Here is a 17,375-nt window from a genome sequence, read left to right on the forward strand (position 1 = left end):
TGAACCCCACACTTCCCAGCTCTGTTCCTGCAGGGAGGGACAAAGCAGGGTTGAAGCTGGAGAACTTTTACCTTGAAATAGCAGAGCCTGGAGGTCTCGGTGCTGGACTGTGCTGTGATAGGGCAGCGGCCATGTCAGCCCTGCCTGCTCGTGTGTTCATGTCATCTGCGTTAGCTGGGCAGACACCCGGGGTCTGTTCACCCGGGCGGAGGCCGAGCCCGGGCCGGGGTGCCAGAGCCTCGCGGGCTCCAGCCGGGGCTGAGGGGGTCCCACAGCCGGCCTGAGGGAGCGGGACTGCACTTCCCGGCATGCCCCGCGGGACCCCGCCTCCCTCTCCGGCACTACACTTCCCAGCGCGCCCCGCGCGACGGCGCCCCCGGCGTCCCGCAGCGGGGCGGGCGCGCAGCGTGCCGGGAGCGGTAGTCCCCCTGCGGCGCGCGCGCGCCGCCAGGCGGGCCGGGGCGTGTCCTCGGGGGTATATAGGCAGCCGGAGGGGCAGGGGGCTGCACTCTGCCGCCGCCGCCCCTCTCTCCAGCAGCTTCTATGCAATCCTCGGCCATCGCCGCTCCCCCCTGCGTTGAGCCCGCGCCGGCCTCCCAGACTAGGTAGGGCCGCGCGGGCTGCCCCGGTTACGGTGTGTGCGTGTCGGGGCCGGGGGGGCATCAGGGGAGACGGGGAGCGCCTTCGGGCCGCAGGGTACCGGAGGAGATGGGGGGTAAGGGGGCCGGTGGGGGGGATTTCCTTAGAGGGAGGGCCGGGGGTGCTGGTCAGGCTGGCGGAGCTGCACCCTCTCCTCCCCCCCTTCCTCCTCGCCGGCGGTGGTACCTGCGTCCCCCGTCCCCCCCTCGCCGTTTGTGGTACCTGCCTCCGCCGTCCCCCCCCGCCGCCGCCGGTGGTACGTGCCGCCGCCCCGCTCCTCCGGCGCCAGCTGGGCCCGCGCGGCTCGCGCGGAGCCACCACGTGACCGCTGCGCGGCCGCCGCCATCTTTGTTGGGGGCAGCCGACGCCGCGGGGCGGGCTGAGGGGGGGCGGTGTCACGTGACCCGCGGCCCGTGAGGAGCCGCCGCCGGGGTTTGGCGCCAAGGGCGGGGGGCGGGGCCGGCGGAAGGCGGGAAAGGCCCCATTGTCTGCGGGGAGCGCCGGGCCGGGGCTGACAGAGCCCCTCGCAGCCTCCCCTCGAACCGCAAACACCCGACCGAGGGGCCTGGGCCCGCTCCCGCTGGATGGACATCTCTAATCCAGGCTCTGGTGCTGCATTCGCACCCCTGAGAGCTCAGCTGGTGCCGTGAAATGAGTGGGCGGTTCTGAACGTCAATAAAAAGAACGTTCGATTTTCTGTTTGCAGGATGGCAGAGGAACTGGCAGCTCCTTCCACATCCACGGACAAGACAGACAGGTGAGATGGGAGTTGGAACTGTCAATTTGAAATAACACAAGATCCTGGAGTTACTGTGTAAAACGTGAAGGTGATGACCTTCATATTGCTTCTTTGACTTGGAGCTAACTCCCATGTGTGATGTAGGTGCTGAAAACCTGTGCTCACCAGTGGTTTGCACACATCTAGTGCATCAAGGCCTTTTCAGAGACTGATACCTACAAAAATACCAGCTGTTCTTGAAGTGTCTGGGTTTTTAATTAGTGCTGGAGAGGCACAAGTATGTAGCTGGCTTATGATAGATTGTATTCCTCTGGGCTGCTCCTCTTGTCCCAGTCTGAGATGTTGGTCTGGACCTTCTGGAAATGAAGCTGTGCAAGATGCACTGAATTGAAACTGACACTTGCATCTGTCGTTCTTCTCAGATGCACCATGCTGTGCTATGATAAGTTTTAACCTGAGTTTATTCTTGATTTAGCATTGGAGTCTGGAGCACTTGTGCTCTGTGGTGTGTTGGTGTGTAACTCCTAAAGTATATTTTTTGGCAGCCTTTGTTGCAGCAGATTCTGATACTTTTTGCAGTGATTGGATAAATTTGCCTGTCATCCCTTTTATCGGAACTATCAGTTTTATACAAATAAAACCAAACAAATCCCACCTACACTGGTAGTTCCAACCACTGTAATGCATGCAACTCACTATTCCATAAAGCAGACTAGGTTTTGAAAGCTAAAATTACTGTGAAAATTGACAGAATCCTTTATTTGATTTATTTCCCCTTCCTCCAGTATGGATGTGGACGGAGAATCAAAGAAACTATTGGGTTTGGGACAGAAGCACTTGGTAATGGGAAATATTCCAGCTGCTGTGAATGCTTTCCAGGAAGCTGCAAGCTTACTGTGAGTAGTAGAATGTTCTGTGTGTTTTTGCTGGGCTTGGGCTTCAGCTTGGCTGTTCTGATGTGGATTATTCAAGAAAGACTGGGATTTTTACCTAACATGTTTATAATTTATAATGTGACTGTGGAGGGGACAAACTATTTGAAGTCACCCAAGAGCTGGACAATGCTGTAGTTGGTGGTGTGCAGTTTAGGTGGCTTTTGTGGTAGGTATTGCCAGCAGAGTTCCCTAAGGAGGGAAAGGGATTTGATAGTTTATTATGCAGGTGTCTTCTCTAGTAACTTGTTCACTGGTCTTGGTCAGTCTCTGTGAATGATAGTATTAATTTCCTCAGTTGGGTGTTTGAGAGCCATATGTAACTGAGAGAAGCATTCAATATTTGTTTAAAGCAATGGGAAACCAGCCAAGAAAGTGATCTTTTTGTCTAGGAATATTTAATGTTGAAGTTCCCATATCCAAATCTAAAGTAGGCACAGGCAAATAATTCTTTATTATTTTTGTAGGGGTAAAAAGTATGGTGAGACAGCGGATGAGTGTGCAGAAGCTTTTTTTTATTATGGAAAATCTCTCCTGGAGTTGGCAAGGTATGGTGACAGTTTGTCATTTGGTGAAGAGTGTGTCTGGTGTGACAGGATTTCACTCCTTTATGGACAGGATTGCCCTGCATGGGATGGGCTGGGGTGTTGCAGCTTGTGCAGTTCAAATAATGGTATTAAATATCTGAGGGATAACAGACTCCTGTTCCCTTTAGAATGGAAAATGGTGTGCTGGGAAATGCCTTAGAAGGGGTGCAGGTAGAAGAGGAAGGAGAGAAAGCAGAAGAAGACTCTGCACTGCCAGCTGCTGATGGTATGTAAAGCTGCCTGCCCTGCCATGGAGGCTCCAGGCTGTGTTTTCTTGTTGGAATCATCCAAATTTAGTCCATTGATATCTTGGGTAGCCTGAATCATTCTATTGAAACTCTTGGCAGCCTGAAAGGACTCTGTTTCTGTTTGGTTGGTTTTTTTTTTTTTGAGTCTTGCTTAAAGATGAACAAAATCTGTAAAACATCTGTAGGGAGCTGGTCACTGAAAGCATGTGTAAAGGGTCACACACAGAGGTCTGTGTCCTGAACACTGCATTCAAACTCGCTTTCTTAAGCTTCACCGCTGACTCCAACTGCTTTGTAACCTTGTAGCAGTACAGTGTGTGTAGTCCCAGAGGTCAGTCTCTGTACCAAGTCCCAGAACAGTGGCTGTTTTATGCTGCCTGCAGCTGGAGGGGATACAGGAATTCCTGTCCATGCAGACTGTTAAAGCGCTGGCGCCTCTCGCTTAGCTGTGACTAAAATCGCTGCACAACCGCACCCTGCTTGAGCGGCCGCTTGCAATGCTGCAGTCTGGGGAAGGGGAAGGGACTGCTTAGATCAAGCAGCTATGTTGGTTGTCTCCTAATTCTTTGTACTTGGAAAATGAAGCTTTTAGGAGTGTCATCCAACTTGGTAACAAACCAACACACTGGAGGGTCTTGAGGGTGGTGTTGACAGTGCCCGTTAATGTCTTTATCACTAAACTCGAAGAAATGTTTATGCTTCCTCAATCATGTAGAAGAAACAAGGGAGGAGTTGAGAGAACAGGTTTATAACGCCATGGGGGAAAAGGAAGAGGCCAAAAAGTCCATGGAAGAGTCTACAGTGCACTCTGAGAAGGAAGTCAAAGAAGAAGATGTTGAAATGAAAGAGATTAAAGAAGAACCCAAAGAACCAGCTGCTGACAAGGATGCAAAACTTGAAGAGGCTGAAGAGAAGACTGAGAATTCTGTGGGAAAAGAAGAAATTTCAGAAGAGCAGAAGAAGCAGGTGCCTGTGAAAGAGGAGGCAGCTGTGGAAGAGAAAGAGGTAGAAGAAGAGCAGAAGGCAGTGCCTGAGGACAAAGTAGAGAAGGCAGCTGAGGAGAAGGAGAGAACGACAGAAGTGTCAGACAAGGAGGCAAAGGCAGCTGGGGAAGAGGCTGAAGCAGCAGAAGTGGCTGTGGAAGAGAAGGGAGAGACGGGAGAACAGGCAGCAGAAGCAGCAGAAAAAGAGCCAGCTGAGGAGAAGGGAGAGGCTCTAGAAGGGCAGGCAGAGACAGCTGTGGAAGAGAAGGCAGAAGCACAGGCAGCAGCTGCTGTGGAACAGAAAGAAACTGCAGAAGGGGATGCAGAGGTGGCTGAACAGAAGAAGGCAGAAGAGAAACATGAGCCAGTAGAGACAGTTACAGAAGAGAAGCCAGGTGAATCTAAAGAGACAGAGTCTTCAAAGGAACCTGTGCCCACAGAGGGCAAAGAGCCACCTAATGACATGGAAGAAAAGGCTGAAGTTGCTACTAAGGTAGAGAAAGAGGAAAAGAAAGGTGACCTGATGGAAGAGGGTGAAGGTGCTAAGGTAGAAAAAGAAGAGACAGATGACCTGATGGAAGAGGGAGAAGGTAACACTGAGAGGCAAAAAGTACTTGTGGGTGGATGACTTGATGGATTTGGCTAACAATGGGTAAAAAGTGTTCCATTCAGAATTTTCTGTTTGCCTTAGAACAAGGAAAAGGCACAGTAAACGGGCTCTTGAAGGACTTTACATACAAGTAAAGTTTCAAGGAATAGTGAATAGTCTCAGTTTCTCTAGACTAACGCTTAACTAACTGCAAAGCAAGTCTTACTTGAAAGCAAACTGACAGCCCTGTGAAATGTGTAAGTAATGGCTAGGCTGGTGGAGAATACTGAATGGATGTTCACTTGCATGCATCTGGGTGTATTGCACTAACCTTCACATAACTGCAAAGCACAAATTTCTCTGGTTATAGCTGTGTTTTATTTTAAAATGGTGCTGAAAAAACAAGAACAGCTGAACACATAAATTTACTTCTCTTGGAGGAGAGGAACTCTTCAACTGAGTCTATGATGGTCATTGCTAGTGAAAATTTAATTGGAAAATCTAAACTTAATTTGCTGAAGGCTTATTGCTGCTCTAGTACAGTCTTCTGGCTGTCCAGCTTCTGCCCTTCTGCTTCCCTGCTTTACTATAGCTGTTTCCCAGGCTCTGTTGCAGCCTTTGCTGCAGCAGTACTTTGTGGCCTTAGTGGGTCTGTGCCTTCTATTGCACGAGTTAATTGATGAACTGTAATTGCAGCTTCACTTGCCAGTAACTCATCTTCACAGGCAGTGCCTCAGACTGAACAGTTCTGGAGCCTGGAAGGATTTGTTTTGCTGAGCATAGTGAACACTCAGTGGTGGAGCAGTGGCCTAACAGAGCATCTGTGTGGAGGGAGGATGACTGAAAATAAACTAGGGGTAGTTACCTGCTCCTCACCCTCAGTGCTGAGAGGCTGCTTGTGCACACATACTGCTGCTTTTTGCCCCAACTCTGGCAATGTGAGGACCCTCTGGAACATCCTGGTCTGGATGATTCATTCCAGACTCCTCCCACTACTTAAATCTTAGCATCCTGACATCTCTTCTGTTTACCTTTGTACAAGTGTCTTCATGTTCACAGGTTTGGCCCAGACCAGTGAGTTCACAGGCTCTCTAGTCCCACCCCCCAAACAAGCTTGTGTTCTGGAATAGCCAGAGGTGGTGATACAGGAATTGTGTGACTTCAGCCTGCAGACCAGCCAGTGCTCTGAAATTATTAGCCATTTTCCTTTATTGCACATTTTCCCAAATGTCTTCTGCTGGTAGAACAGATGACATGGTGTTTCTGCACAGTGTCAAAAGTCAAATTAGTACTACACAAGAGGAGGTTCTTTAACATTGATACTTAAATGCCTGACATAAGGATCATGAACTGAGAAACAGACTAATTTGTGTTCAGCTTGGCAGCTATTTTGCTGAAAACACTTTCTGTAACATGAAGTTTAGCAGCTGGCCAGTGCCTCTAGGGCTGCTCAAAATCTTGTGGCTTCAGTGAGAGCTGACAACAGATTGGTGAGAGCTGAATTCTGTATAAGTTTCTGTTGTTGATAGTAAGAAATTACACTTATGGACTGCTTTAGTCTACAGTGCTGAATGGTTTCAGCAAGATGGCTGCTCATGCTGAGACTTCAATGTATCTGTTCTTCTTACACCACACCTCTAACCTGTCACTGGAAGGATAAGGGTTGGATATAACACTCTGCCTGACTCCATGTTGAGCAAGCACAGTAAGCAGAAGTGTCCTCATGCATCTACTTGCCTTCTAGAAACAGAAGAATCTGAAGAGGAAGATAAAGAAAATGATAAAGCTGATGATGATAAGGAGAATGAATTGACAGTGGAAGACAAGGTGAGGTTGGTGAGGTCTGACACTATTGCAGGTGGAAGGGATGCAGTATTAGGCCTAAATATGATGTTTATGACCTTCTAAAAGCTCACTTATGTTTCATTTAGTTCTGTGTAGGAAAATACTTCTGAAAGCCAGTATTGCCTAGGAATGGCCAGTGTTAGGCCTTGTCTGCATTGTAGCATCTTGCTCAGCTGTGTCTGTGGACTTGGGTTTGTTCAGCTGCTCTGGCACAAATGCTTGTGCTGTGCTGAGCTGACTTGGGGAGAGCTGTTGCAGCCTGTCACTGGAGTTACTTGGAACAGTTAATTGTCTGCTTGTCCAGTCAGCTGTGATTAGGATGGGAATTGTTTGAGGAGTGTGGTGCTCCTCAAACCTGAGATGTACATTGATGTAGCAGTCCAAACACCTGGAAAAATCTGCAGCCTCGTAGAGTGGCACTAAGCATTCAAGGTAACTGTCTGTCCCTTTCTCAGACTATTCTAACAAAGCTCAAAGGCTCATTAAAAAAAGTTGGACCGTGAACTTTATTTGGTTCATCTAAGACAACCTTAACCAAGATCTTGGGATAATACTGGTGCTTGGTGCCCTGTTATTTCTGGAAAAAAATTAAAGCATATCACAGAACAATGTGAGTTCATATTCCATTGAAACATTTTTACTCCAGGCAAAGTCTTGGTTGATGCAATAATCTCTTCTGTATATTTTTTCTTTTTTTTTTTTTTTTTCCTTCCAGTGGTGAAATGTTCACCTCTTGCAGAAACGGATCCTTGATAACAGTAGTTGGGAATTTAAGAGTGGTGTTTGATGTGGTCTATGAGCAAGTCACTTAATCTGTCATGCACTTCTGGTCTTTACAGGAAAGTGAGGAGGATGAAATTGGCAATCTTGAGCTAGCCTGGGACATGCTGGAGTTAGCAAAAGTCATTTACAAAAGGTAAAGACTAAAGTTCTAATTTGGGTATATACCACAGAAACTCAGTGTAAATTGAATGGTGGCATAGCCAGTTAGAGAACATGGCATGCTCTGATCAGGATTTGAAAACTATTTTTTTCTTCTGGCTGTAGACAAGAAACAAAAGAAGCTCAGCTCCACGCAGCTCAAGCTCATCTGAAGTTAGGAGAAGTTAGCATTGAATCTGGTAAGCAATATTAATTCTCATGTGCAAAGTGTTTGGTTCTACTTTCTGTCACTGGGTTTTGTACTTTAAAATGAGCAGAGGTGAGTTAAGGCTGTCAGGATGAGAACAAATTAGATCACGATAGTTGCAGCCATGAGAAGCTTTGGAAGTAATGACTGGTGCCTTAAATAGGATAGTCTTTGCTTTTGCAGAGCAGTGGAAAAAATGTTTGAGTAAGAAGCAATGTGTTGCCAGCCTTGTGTTCTGCCTTCTGAAGTGACCAAACCTTGCTTGTGAACTTGAGAGACTTGCTGAAATTGTTATGAAAAATAGTTGACTCTCTTAGACCTTCCCAAATCCTAGGTTATAGTCAGGAAAGACTTTTGTGTTACACAGCAGAAAAAAGGAGTGGGAGGGAAATCCCAGGTTTGTGCCTTGTAATGATTCACTTGCCTTTCATTTAAGAATGTATTCTAATCTTGTTAAATCCAAATGTACACTTTCTCTGGGGCAGGCACTGGAAATAACCCAACAAGGGTTGTGTCTTATGTCAGTGCAGCGCACTGGGGAGAGCTTGGCAGGAAGGTGGCACTGTCCTTAGCTCCAGATCTGTGTTGCAGTTGGGACCAGTTATGTTCAGTTCTTGGTAGAAGGTAAAGCAGGAGGATTTGGTGCCTGATTTGATATGGCTGCTCAGTTTTCTGTGCTGAAATTAAACAAAGCACTCGTGAGAACCAGAGGAGCTGGCCTAGATGGTCTCTCAGGGGAGGCAGAGTTGTCACCTGATGGTCTGAAAGCAGCCCAGCACTGCTGTGTTCAGTGGTGGTTGTGTTTGCAGTCTGTATAATGTGTAACAAAACACCGAGTAACCAAACCAGGGATTACACGGTGCTGCTGTGGATAATCACTGAGGTTTGTAAAGACCTTGGGGCTTTCTCCTGCAGAAAATTACACACAGGCAATAGAGGAGTTCCAGGCCTGCCTGGCCCTGCAGCAGAAGTACCTGGAGGCCCATGACAGGCTGCTGGCCGAGAGCCACTACCAGCTCGCCCTGGCCTACCACTACAACAGCGACTTCGACGAGGCCGTGCTGCAGTTTGGGAAGTCCATGGAGGTCATAGACAAGAGACTGGGTATGTGGAATTCTGAAGCTGCTGCCTAGTGAGTTTTCACAAGGCAAAGCAGTGGGGTGTGCTCATTGTGTGCTGTGTTGTGTTTTATCTGAAAGTGGTGAGACTACACTGAGGGCAGAATTGGTAAAACTGTTTGTTAGCAGATAGTTGCCTCTGGGTGTTGTTATCTGGGCAGTTACTTTGTCTCGGTGTTTTGCTCTGATAACCATTTCATCCCAGCAATACTGACTGAGCGAATAAAGAAGGCAGACACTGGGTCCCCTGAGGATGAGAAGGAGATAGAAGAACTGAAGGGACTGCTTCCTGAAATTAAAGAGAAGATAGAAGATTCAAAGGAGTCACAGAAAAGTGCAAAAGTAGCTGAGCTAGGACTGAAAGCAACTCTGGTGAGTGTGTCCTGTGGTTTCCTTTTGACCCAACCCTTCTTCCAGTGGAACTTAGAATAAATCAGTAATGGGAGGAGCTCAGACTTATCAGGGACTGGTGGTTGCTCACAGGTGTTACCAGGCTGTGGTTGTGAGAAGGAAACTGAGGCAGCTGATGTCTGAAGAGGATATTTACTGAGCCCTGATACTAATTGTTCCAAGCTAAACAGGAATTTGATAGGCTTCTGTGGCATTTCATCTATCAGGGCTGGAAATGGTGGGTCAGGCAAATGTGGAGCTCACGTTGCATCTGTCCTGTACAGAAGTGCAGAATCCAGTGCTGGGATGGGAAGGACTTGGGCTTTCTGTATCTCACTAAGTTCACATGTGTTGTCTGCCACAGTCTGTTTTTTCTGCTTTTCTTAAGGTTGGAACTACATCTGGCTTTGCACAAAGTGAAGACAGTGGCACTGTGTCCACAGTAAGTTAATCTAAAATTAACTTGTTAATTCTCATCTACTCTAAGGATTGCTGGTTGTGTTTGCTCATGTGTCAGTGTCTGTCTTGTAACAGATCCCAGTAAGGAAAGGAGCTGATGCTGCATCTCAGTGTGTAACAGACATCTCTCATCTAGTCAGGAAAAAGGTGAGTCCAGAAATTACTTCTTAAACAAGGAGTTTGAAGTACAACAAACTTGCTTGCTTGCTCTGTGTAATAGGATTTGTCTTAAAAGTATGTTTTATTAACTTAGCTGTATAATGGCAAAACACCCCAGAAGTAAAACCAGTAGTGTATGGAACTCCTTTCCACTGGGAACCAGTCAGTCTGGTCTCCTGGAGGCCAGGTGGTTCCCATTCTTGGAGGTTCAGCACCCTGCCTGACCCACACTGATGTAAATCTGACCCAGCTGTGTGGCTTCTGCAGGTGTTCCCTGAACAAGAGTTTCCTCTGCTGAGGACCCTCAAGAGCAGCAGGGTCACCTGCAGATCCCAAGGACAAGGCAGGCAACCAGGCTGGGCTGGGTTCCTTTCTTTCCAAAAGGAAATTGGGACTTAGACTTCTAATAAATAGTAAAGCCACACTGGTGGTAATTATAAAGTGCCTCTTTAAGAGATCAGATATTGAGAATTTGGTTCCTTTAAATGTTATCTGTTCTCTAGAAGTGTTTGCTGATGAAAACTAATATAGGTGATACTCTCAGTTTTATGTTGCCCCTGTTCCATTGATCTGTCAGTTGAGGTGTGCCTGGAGTGATTTGGAGCTGCTTTAGGTGATTTCAGATGTTGTAGATGCCCTGAGTGTACCCTGGAACAGTTACAGGCTCAGTGGTTGCACCTTGCTTTACCAGACTGTAACTAAAGATAACTCAGCTCTGGAGCTCCTGGCACCCAAAGTGTGCCTGGGCTCTCAAAGCTCTGGTTAAACCCCAGCACTGGGGAGTCTGTGCTGAGCCTGGCAAGCAGAGGTTGGGTAGATGATGTGCAGTGACATCTAATGCTAAATTTCTCAAAAAGATTTAAACTTTGATTTGTACTTAGTGGACATTATAAACAATTTTGTCTTCAGAGGAAACCAGAGGAGGAGACTCATCAGGGAGACAATGAAGCCAAGAAATCTAAACCAGAACCAGCTGTCAATGGTGGTGGTGGGGACTCTGTCCCCCGTGGAAATGAGGTTGCAGAAAAAATGGAAGAGGAGGTGGGCAGCTGAGCCAGGAGTCTGCCTGTGCTTTTTATTTTATTTCCCCACTCTCTGATCAGGGATGGTTCTGTGCCTGGTAGATGTCCTGGTTTTATTGCCTGCTGTCCTTCACAAGGTTTCCCAGATGAGATGAAGACTCTTCCTAGTGGGCAGGATGCATGTTGTGCTGTGGTGCTGGACGGAACCAGCCATGGAGCCTTGTCCCCTGTGGGGTGGGACAGAGACAGGGTCTGGGTGCTTTTTGCTGGGCTCAGCTCCAGCAGAGGGTCTTCCCCCAGTTTTTCATTTTCTGGGTTTTATTACTTACCCCTGGGCTGCACTTGTTACTATCAATGCTTGAGGGTAGTGTTGGGCTCTGGACTGGCAAAGTTCACATAGTTAAGTCTTCAAATTACAGAACCCTTGGGCTTCTGCATGAGTTGGTGCTGTAAGACTGTGTCTTGTCTTTTAAAAACAAACCCTTATCTTCTCTTTTAGACAGAGAAAAGGCCACAAGCAGAATCAGGGGCTGCAGTTGAAAGCACAGTATGATAATGATTCTTTAACCTTGGACACTCCTCTCCTTACAAGGAAAATGGTTTTGTATATAGTGTATTTTTTCACTTTTTGGCAACTTTTGTATGACTTCAATAAAGATTGTAAGCAAATAGTCCCTATTTTGACCTTTCTCCTGTGACAGGTTCCAGCCTCAGCTCCTGGCTGTCCCCCTGGGCTGCAGGTCTCAGCCCTGGCCCACTGCAGGGCTCATGCTCCCTTTAATTTCAGCATTTGCACCCACATCTGCCTCCTTAGGAGCAGAGGGTTGGATGGGCCAGGCAGGGCTGGCTGCTGCAGGGAAGGAGAGCATTGCCTGAACTTCACTGTCTTGTCCAGGGACCTGACCTTTTTTTCATCTGCTGGGCCCTTGTCACAGCTGGGGCTGTGTTTTGTTCATTCCAGGCTGAACCTAAGTGGGTTCTGATAGTGCCTCCTCAGCTTTGAGCAGCCTAAAGATGGTGGGGGAGGCTGATAAAGAAAGAGCTTTGTAACATCCTGGGCTTTGTTGCTGTGTATTTTTATCTTAGCTCAACCTCCACTTTGCACCCAGGAGGGAGTGCAGGAGCAGGTGCTGATGGTTGGGGACAGGGGCAGCAGGGCTGTCCCCTGAGCCAGCTGGAGTGCCCAGGTGGGGCTGGGACCCTGCCCTGGGTTGTGTGTATAAAAAAAGGCCAAGAAGTGAAAAGCAAAGAGCTGAAGCCTTTTATTAAACATGTAGCACAGGGCCTCTGACACTTTGTAAAGCTGGCTGTGGCTTCTGTGCTGGTTCCTAGGACTGAGCTGTGCATGCCCTGGGTTAGGCTTTCCCTACAGAGGGCTGCATGTGGGGATGTGCCTGAGGACAGGGAATTTATTTTATTCCTCTGTGCCCTCTGCCTGTCCCCAAACCACCACTGTGAGCGTGAGTGGTTGAACCACTCCTTTGGCTGTGGGCTCTGTGGTTGAGGTGGAGGCTGAGCTGTCAGTTTGCTGCTGGCTTGGGGGTTTGCCTGTCCTTTTCCTCCTGAAATGCCCAGAGCCTCTTTGGTCCCAGCAGTGATCCCATACACTTCCACCCACCCCAGCACTGTGGGATCCTGGTACCAGCTGCACAACTGGTCCCTGAACCCATCTCTGCAGCTGGAACACAGCTTTTGCCTTCATCACCCTAACAGGTACTGGAGCCCCAGTTTGCTGCTGGAGGGGGTGGCAGGGCAGTCCAGTGGGGTCATGGCCTGTTCCTGGCTCACCTTTGGGGAGCCCTGTCCTGTGCTGGGGGCTCCTGAGCAGGAGGAGGGTCCTCCAGGGCCACAAAGGGGGTGAGGGGGTGTCCGGGGGGCACACGGGCTGTGGCTCTGCCAGGCCCCAGTGCTGGCCTGGGGGGCTCCTGGGAAAGGAAAAAAGTGATGTCAGGGGGAGGAGGGTCCTGGCAGGGTGGGAGCTGCCTGGCCATCCCCTCACATGTGGCATTGGGTGTGCAGAGCAAATCACACCCCTGGTCCAGCACTGGTGGGGACTCACCTCCTGCCCCAGTGGCTCTATCCCCAAGTGCAGCAAAGGGAGCTGTTCCTAAATGTCCCTAAGCTTGTACCTCCATACCCATCATCCCGTCCCAGCTGGCAGCCCAATCCCAACTTCCCTCTCTCCTCCTTGGAGAGCTGGAAGTCGCCCTGGGCTGAGGCTCTTACCGTGAGAAGTTCTGGCACAGCAGGGGCTGGTGGCAGTGGATGGGCTACAGGGTAAGGGCAGACAGAGGGGTGCAGCCATGGCCTTGTCTGCTCTGCGTGGCATCGCAGCATCCCCACCTCTGCCTGGAGCTGGGCCAGTTCCTGCGTGTGCCGCTGGGCTGCCCGTGAGCCTGGCCAACAGCATTTGGTCACCGTGGGGTTTACAGCAGCCATTTTCCTGGCACCTCACCAGGCCCGTGTTCAGGGCTCCATGGGACCAGGACTCTCCCTGCTCACTGCAGAGAACCCACCCCGAGCTGCAGCCCCCCTCCACCTGCCAATATTTCCAGGAGCCATCTCCAGCCCAGAGCTCTGATACTGCAGCCACAGAGGCAGCTGGGGGCTGTGGGGGGCAGATGAGGAACGCATCACCTACCAGCATCTGCTCTCCTCTCCCTTCTGACCTTCAGTGCCAACAGTTCATCTTCCAGACGCTGGTTCTCCAGCTCCACGGCCAGTAGTGCTGCATCCAGACTGTGAGTGCCAGTGCTGGGGGGCTCTGCTGGCACAGCCCGGGGTGCCTCAGCTGCTGCCTGGGGCCGTGGTCCGTGATGGGGGACAGGCCTTGGCCTGGTGATGGCGCTTACCCATCTGCCTGCCCCTGTGCAGCCCCGCTGTTCCTTTCTCCAGCACCGTGGCCTCCAGCTGGAGGTGGAGGAGCTGGTCCAGGATGGCCGGGTCGTGTCCCCCGGAGTGCAAGTAGGACACTCGCAGTGCTCTGCCGGAGCCCAGGCTCAGCCATTGCCCGGGCTCAGCTGGGCGCTCCGCTCGGAGCCGCCACTGCCCACAGACCTCACCTGGCCTCGGCCGCGAGCGGCCCTGCGGGTGGAAGGAGGGTGTCGAGGTCTAGGGTGGCCCTGGGGAGGAGATAGCTGGGGGTGAGGGAGCCTTGATCAAGAGCACCCCGCAGGGCCAGAGCTGTGCTGTGACCCCCTCAGGCCTCACCGGTGCTGTGCTGTTCGGACGTGTCCGGCCTGGTCCCTCAGGCCTTGGCTCGGCTCGGGCTCCCCCTGCTCGGGCTCCCCCTGCTCAGCCCTGGCTCCCAGGGTCGCCAGCTGCCGGCACAGCCCTGAGGGACCGTGAGAGGCCGGGGGGCTCAGCACGGCCCCCACAGCCCCACTATTGGGGTTACTGCATCCCATACGAGCCTCCCCAGCACCCCAAAACCATTGCCGGGCCCTACCCTCTCTCTGCCGCTCCAGCTGCCGGGTTCTGGCCCGGATCTCGGCCACCTGGCGTTCGTGGGCTTCCAGCAGCTCCTGCGGCGGCTGCCGCTGTTCCTGCCGTGGGGGCGGCTGCCGGGGGGGCTCTCCCTGCGGCACACGGGGGTCAGCGGGAAGGAGGGGCTGGCCTGCAGCCCTGGGGCTGCTGCTGTCCGCCCTGGCATTCAGGATTCACCGTACCTCCCCTGGCAGCCTCCTAGCGGTGGGGTTGGCCGTGCGGAGCAGGGCCCTCTCGCGGGGGGTCAGCACATCCCCCAGGGGAGCTCCCCGTGCCCGCCCTGGTCCCTGCTGTCCCCGCGGAGCTGGTGCGACCCCACGAGGCACAAAGTGATGGCGTGGCTCAGCGTTGTCCGTATTTTGGGACACTCCGGCCTCGCAGACACAAAGGGAAGAAAAAGGTGACACTCCCTCCCCCAATTTCCCCCTCAATAATGTTCTTTTCTGGTTTCAGCAAAATAAGCACCAAGGGCTGCCTGTGTGGTGCAGACATGGGAAGATGGAGGCTTACCCAGCTGGATCCAGGATGTGATTCCCAGTTTCCCAGCCCAGCACCTGTCCCCATCCCCATTCTGTGCCAGACCCAGCTCCACACTACCGACAAGTCCTGTGGTTTCCTTGCCGTGCCCTGCGCTCCCTCCGCAGGCAGAGGGTTCCCCCCACGGAGGCCGGAGCTGCTGCTGGGTGCCGTGGGCCCGAGGCACAGCTTCTCCATGTGCACCCGCAGCAGCGGTCGGGACCTGAACGCCAAGCGGCAGCGGGGGCAGAGGAAGGGCCCCATGTCCAACACCCTGGGAAGCAGAGTAGGTGGAGTCACTCGGGGAGGCCACCCTGGCAGGCAAAGGGGGTCCCCCCGCGGGACTGGTACCCCGGGACAGGCTGAAGTGTGCACAGACCTGCTGCTGGCGGTGGCGGCGGTGGCTGCAGTGTTTGAAGACACTGTTGCTATGCTGGACGCTGGAGGGCCCCGCCCCCAGCCCAGGACATTCCCACTGTTTACCACGGGCACTGGAATGGGGGAAAAATATCGCTGAGGCACCAGAGCAATCCACAGAAAACAAGATGAGGGAGGCCCTGCTGCCCCGTGTCCCTCTGAGGTTACAAAGTGCTCACTGACAGCCATGCTTGCCCTGGCGCTGTCCAGGAGTGCCCCTTGCAGCAGCTCCCACTTAGCAGATTTTAGACTAAGGGGAACCTTCACAGAGAGGTGAAATAGCTTCTTCTGCCCTTTCTTGCCACAGGTATCCAGGCCCTGCTCTTTTTCTCAAAAAAGCTCCCTGCATTCCATCCCTGCACCCACGTGAGCTCTCCTGGCAAGTCCCTGCCAGCTTTTCCCCTCACCTCACTGCCAGTGTCACTCAGTATTTGCTCAGGAAAAAGCTGCCATTTGATGGATGGGGACTTGCCCTGCCAGGCTCACCCAGGGGCTGCCACTGCCACCTCCAAAGTTTAATCAATGTTTAAACCCTGCACAGCCCACAGGAGGGTCGGGTGAAGCACAAGGAGCTCCTGGCACACACAGGCCAGGCCAGTCCCACTCCAGAGTGCTCAGCAATCAAATTCCCCCAGTCCAAGTGGATGTCAGCATGGATCTCAGGTGAAGGGGTTTTTAAATTTACCCCAGTTCTTGAGATCAGAGCACACAGATCTGCATAACTTGGTTTAAATATAGGATATAGGAAGTTAAATTTTAAAAAATGGATAGGCTCTTCCAGACAAAAGCAGTGGTTGAATATTCAGAAGGAACAAGATGGTTTGTGCAAAGTCGTACAGGAGCCCCAGCACCTCCCAAGCACTCCCAGGCAGCCTCAGCCCCTGGACCCTGGTTTCCAGAGCACAGGGATGAAGAAATGCTCCACTGCCCCTCTCCTCTGGGGTTCACTGCAGAGCCAGCAGGAGCTAGAAGCACAGGTAGCAGACTTACACCCGATAATGCTGAGCATGCACCCTTGGATCCAGATGCAAAGATTCAGGACTAAACGTTATCATTTTCTTACACCTCTGTCCTCTCTGCCTGGCCAGGAGTGGGTTAAAAACACACAGGCACAACCTTTGGACAAACCCCCTCAGGTCAGCAAGACCAGGTTTTCTGTGACTCTGTCCAACCCCCCTGCAAATACTGCACAACCCCAGAGCACTTTCCAATCCAAAACCTTTGTGCACAAGCTGAACTTACACCAGACACTAAAATAGCTTAGGCCACAACTGAGTTGTTTGTAAAATTCTTTTTAATCTAATAGAAATGTTTTCATGAATTTTTAAAAAAGATTTCAATGAAAACAGCTTTGGATTCAGACATTCCCTTGCCACGTTGTGAACATAAACAGCAGCATTGCACTAGGAACAAGTGACACCGACCGGTCGAGCTTCACCATTTTGTATGAAGCGGAAAAAAAAGCAAACTGCTTTAGTAGAAGATAATTTTGAGTTATTTTCTTTAAAAAAAATCCCCAGATATGGACTGTCATCTCAGCATTGTTCTCCCTCTCCCTTCTTAAAGGAAGAGTTCAGCTCCTGCAGTCTGAGCACTACAGCAATGTTTGCCAAGTGGAAAAATAGAGCGGGAGAAGAAACTGTTTATCCCCAGTGCTACTGAACCCCCAAAGTTGCAGGTCCCTTAGAGGAAAGCTTCTCTTACATAAGAAAGACAATTAGAATTGGCAAACTGATGCAAAATATTTATTCCAAGTTAGTTATTTTTGATGCAGTAGTTTTTCCCCCTCATACAGACTCAATGTGATAGTCACTTTTTAAAATCTGTAAATAATGTTATCAAAATAATCTTAATCTTTGAAATCTCACAAAAAATTTATATTTTACAATCCACCCTGAATATCAAGGCTGCAAGAAGAAGAACACAAACAATTCCTATATCCAAATATTTTACAGCTGTACCCAAAAAAAAAAAAAAAAAAGAAAACCACAAACGCCTGGTTAAGTGATGAAGCTCCCCGAGCCGCCAAAAAATAAAATAAAATAAAATATTCATGTTATTAGCATTAATTTAACATAATTAGAACTTCAAAAGCCATTTTGTCATCGACAATGATT

General features: G+C 50.4%; 2 protein-coding genes across 2 annotated transcripts; one reads left to right on the forward strand and one right to left on the reverse strand.

Moving 5' to 3' along the window:
* Positions 1-426: 426 nt before the first annotated feature.
* On the forward strand, positions 427-11,510 carry NASP (nuclear autoantigenic sperm protein). Its single transcript, XM_064719577.1, has 15 exons — positions 427-605; positions 1,346-1,396; positions 2,164-2,274; positions 2,778-2,858; positions 3,026-3,123; positions 3,861-4,718; positions 6,462-6,544; positions 7,402-7,478; positions 7,610-7,683; positions 8,607-8,795; positions 9,015-9,181; positions 9,588-9,641; positions 9,734-9,805; positions 10,727-10,858; positions 11,339-11,510. Exons 1-15 carry the CDS (start codon positions 544-546, stop codon positions 11,390-11,392), a joined length of 2,163 nt encoding a protein of 720 aa, XP_064575647.1. The 5' UTR covers positions 427-543; the 3' UTR covers positions 11,393-11,510.
* Positions 11,511-12,199: 689 nt separating this feature from the next.
* CCDC17 (coiled-coil domain containing 17) lies at positions 12,200-15,447 on the reverse strand. Its single transcript, XM_064719165.1, has 11 exons — positions 15,438-15,447; positions 15,221-15,332; positions 14,923-15,115; positions 14,508-14,699; positions 14,288-14,417; positions 14,050-14,173; positions 13,902-13,961; positions 13,692-13,822; positions 13,481-13,603; positions 13,066-13,235; positions 12,200-12,764 (listed from the first exon to the last, which is right to left on the reverse strand). The coding sequence occupies exons 1-11, from the start codon at positions 15,445-15,447 to the stop codon at positions 12,624-12,626; spliced, it is 1,386 nt and encodes a 461-aa protein (XP_064575235.1). The 3' UTR covers positions 12,200-12,623.
* Between the last annotated feature and the right edge of the window lie 1,928 nt (positions 15,448-17,375).

Source organism: Zonotrichia leucophrys, chromosome 8, assembly GCF_028769735.1.
Source record: "Zonotrichia leucophrys gambelii isolate GWCS_2022_RI chromosome 8, RI_Zleu_2.0, whole genome shotgun sequence".
In the NCBI taxonomy this organism is placed as follows: domain Eukaryota; kingdom Metazoa; phylum Chordata; class Aves; order Passeriformes; family Passerellidae; genus Zonotrichia; species Zonotrichia leucophrys.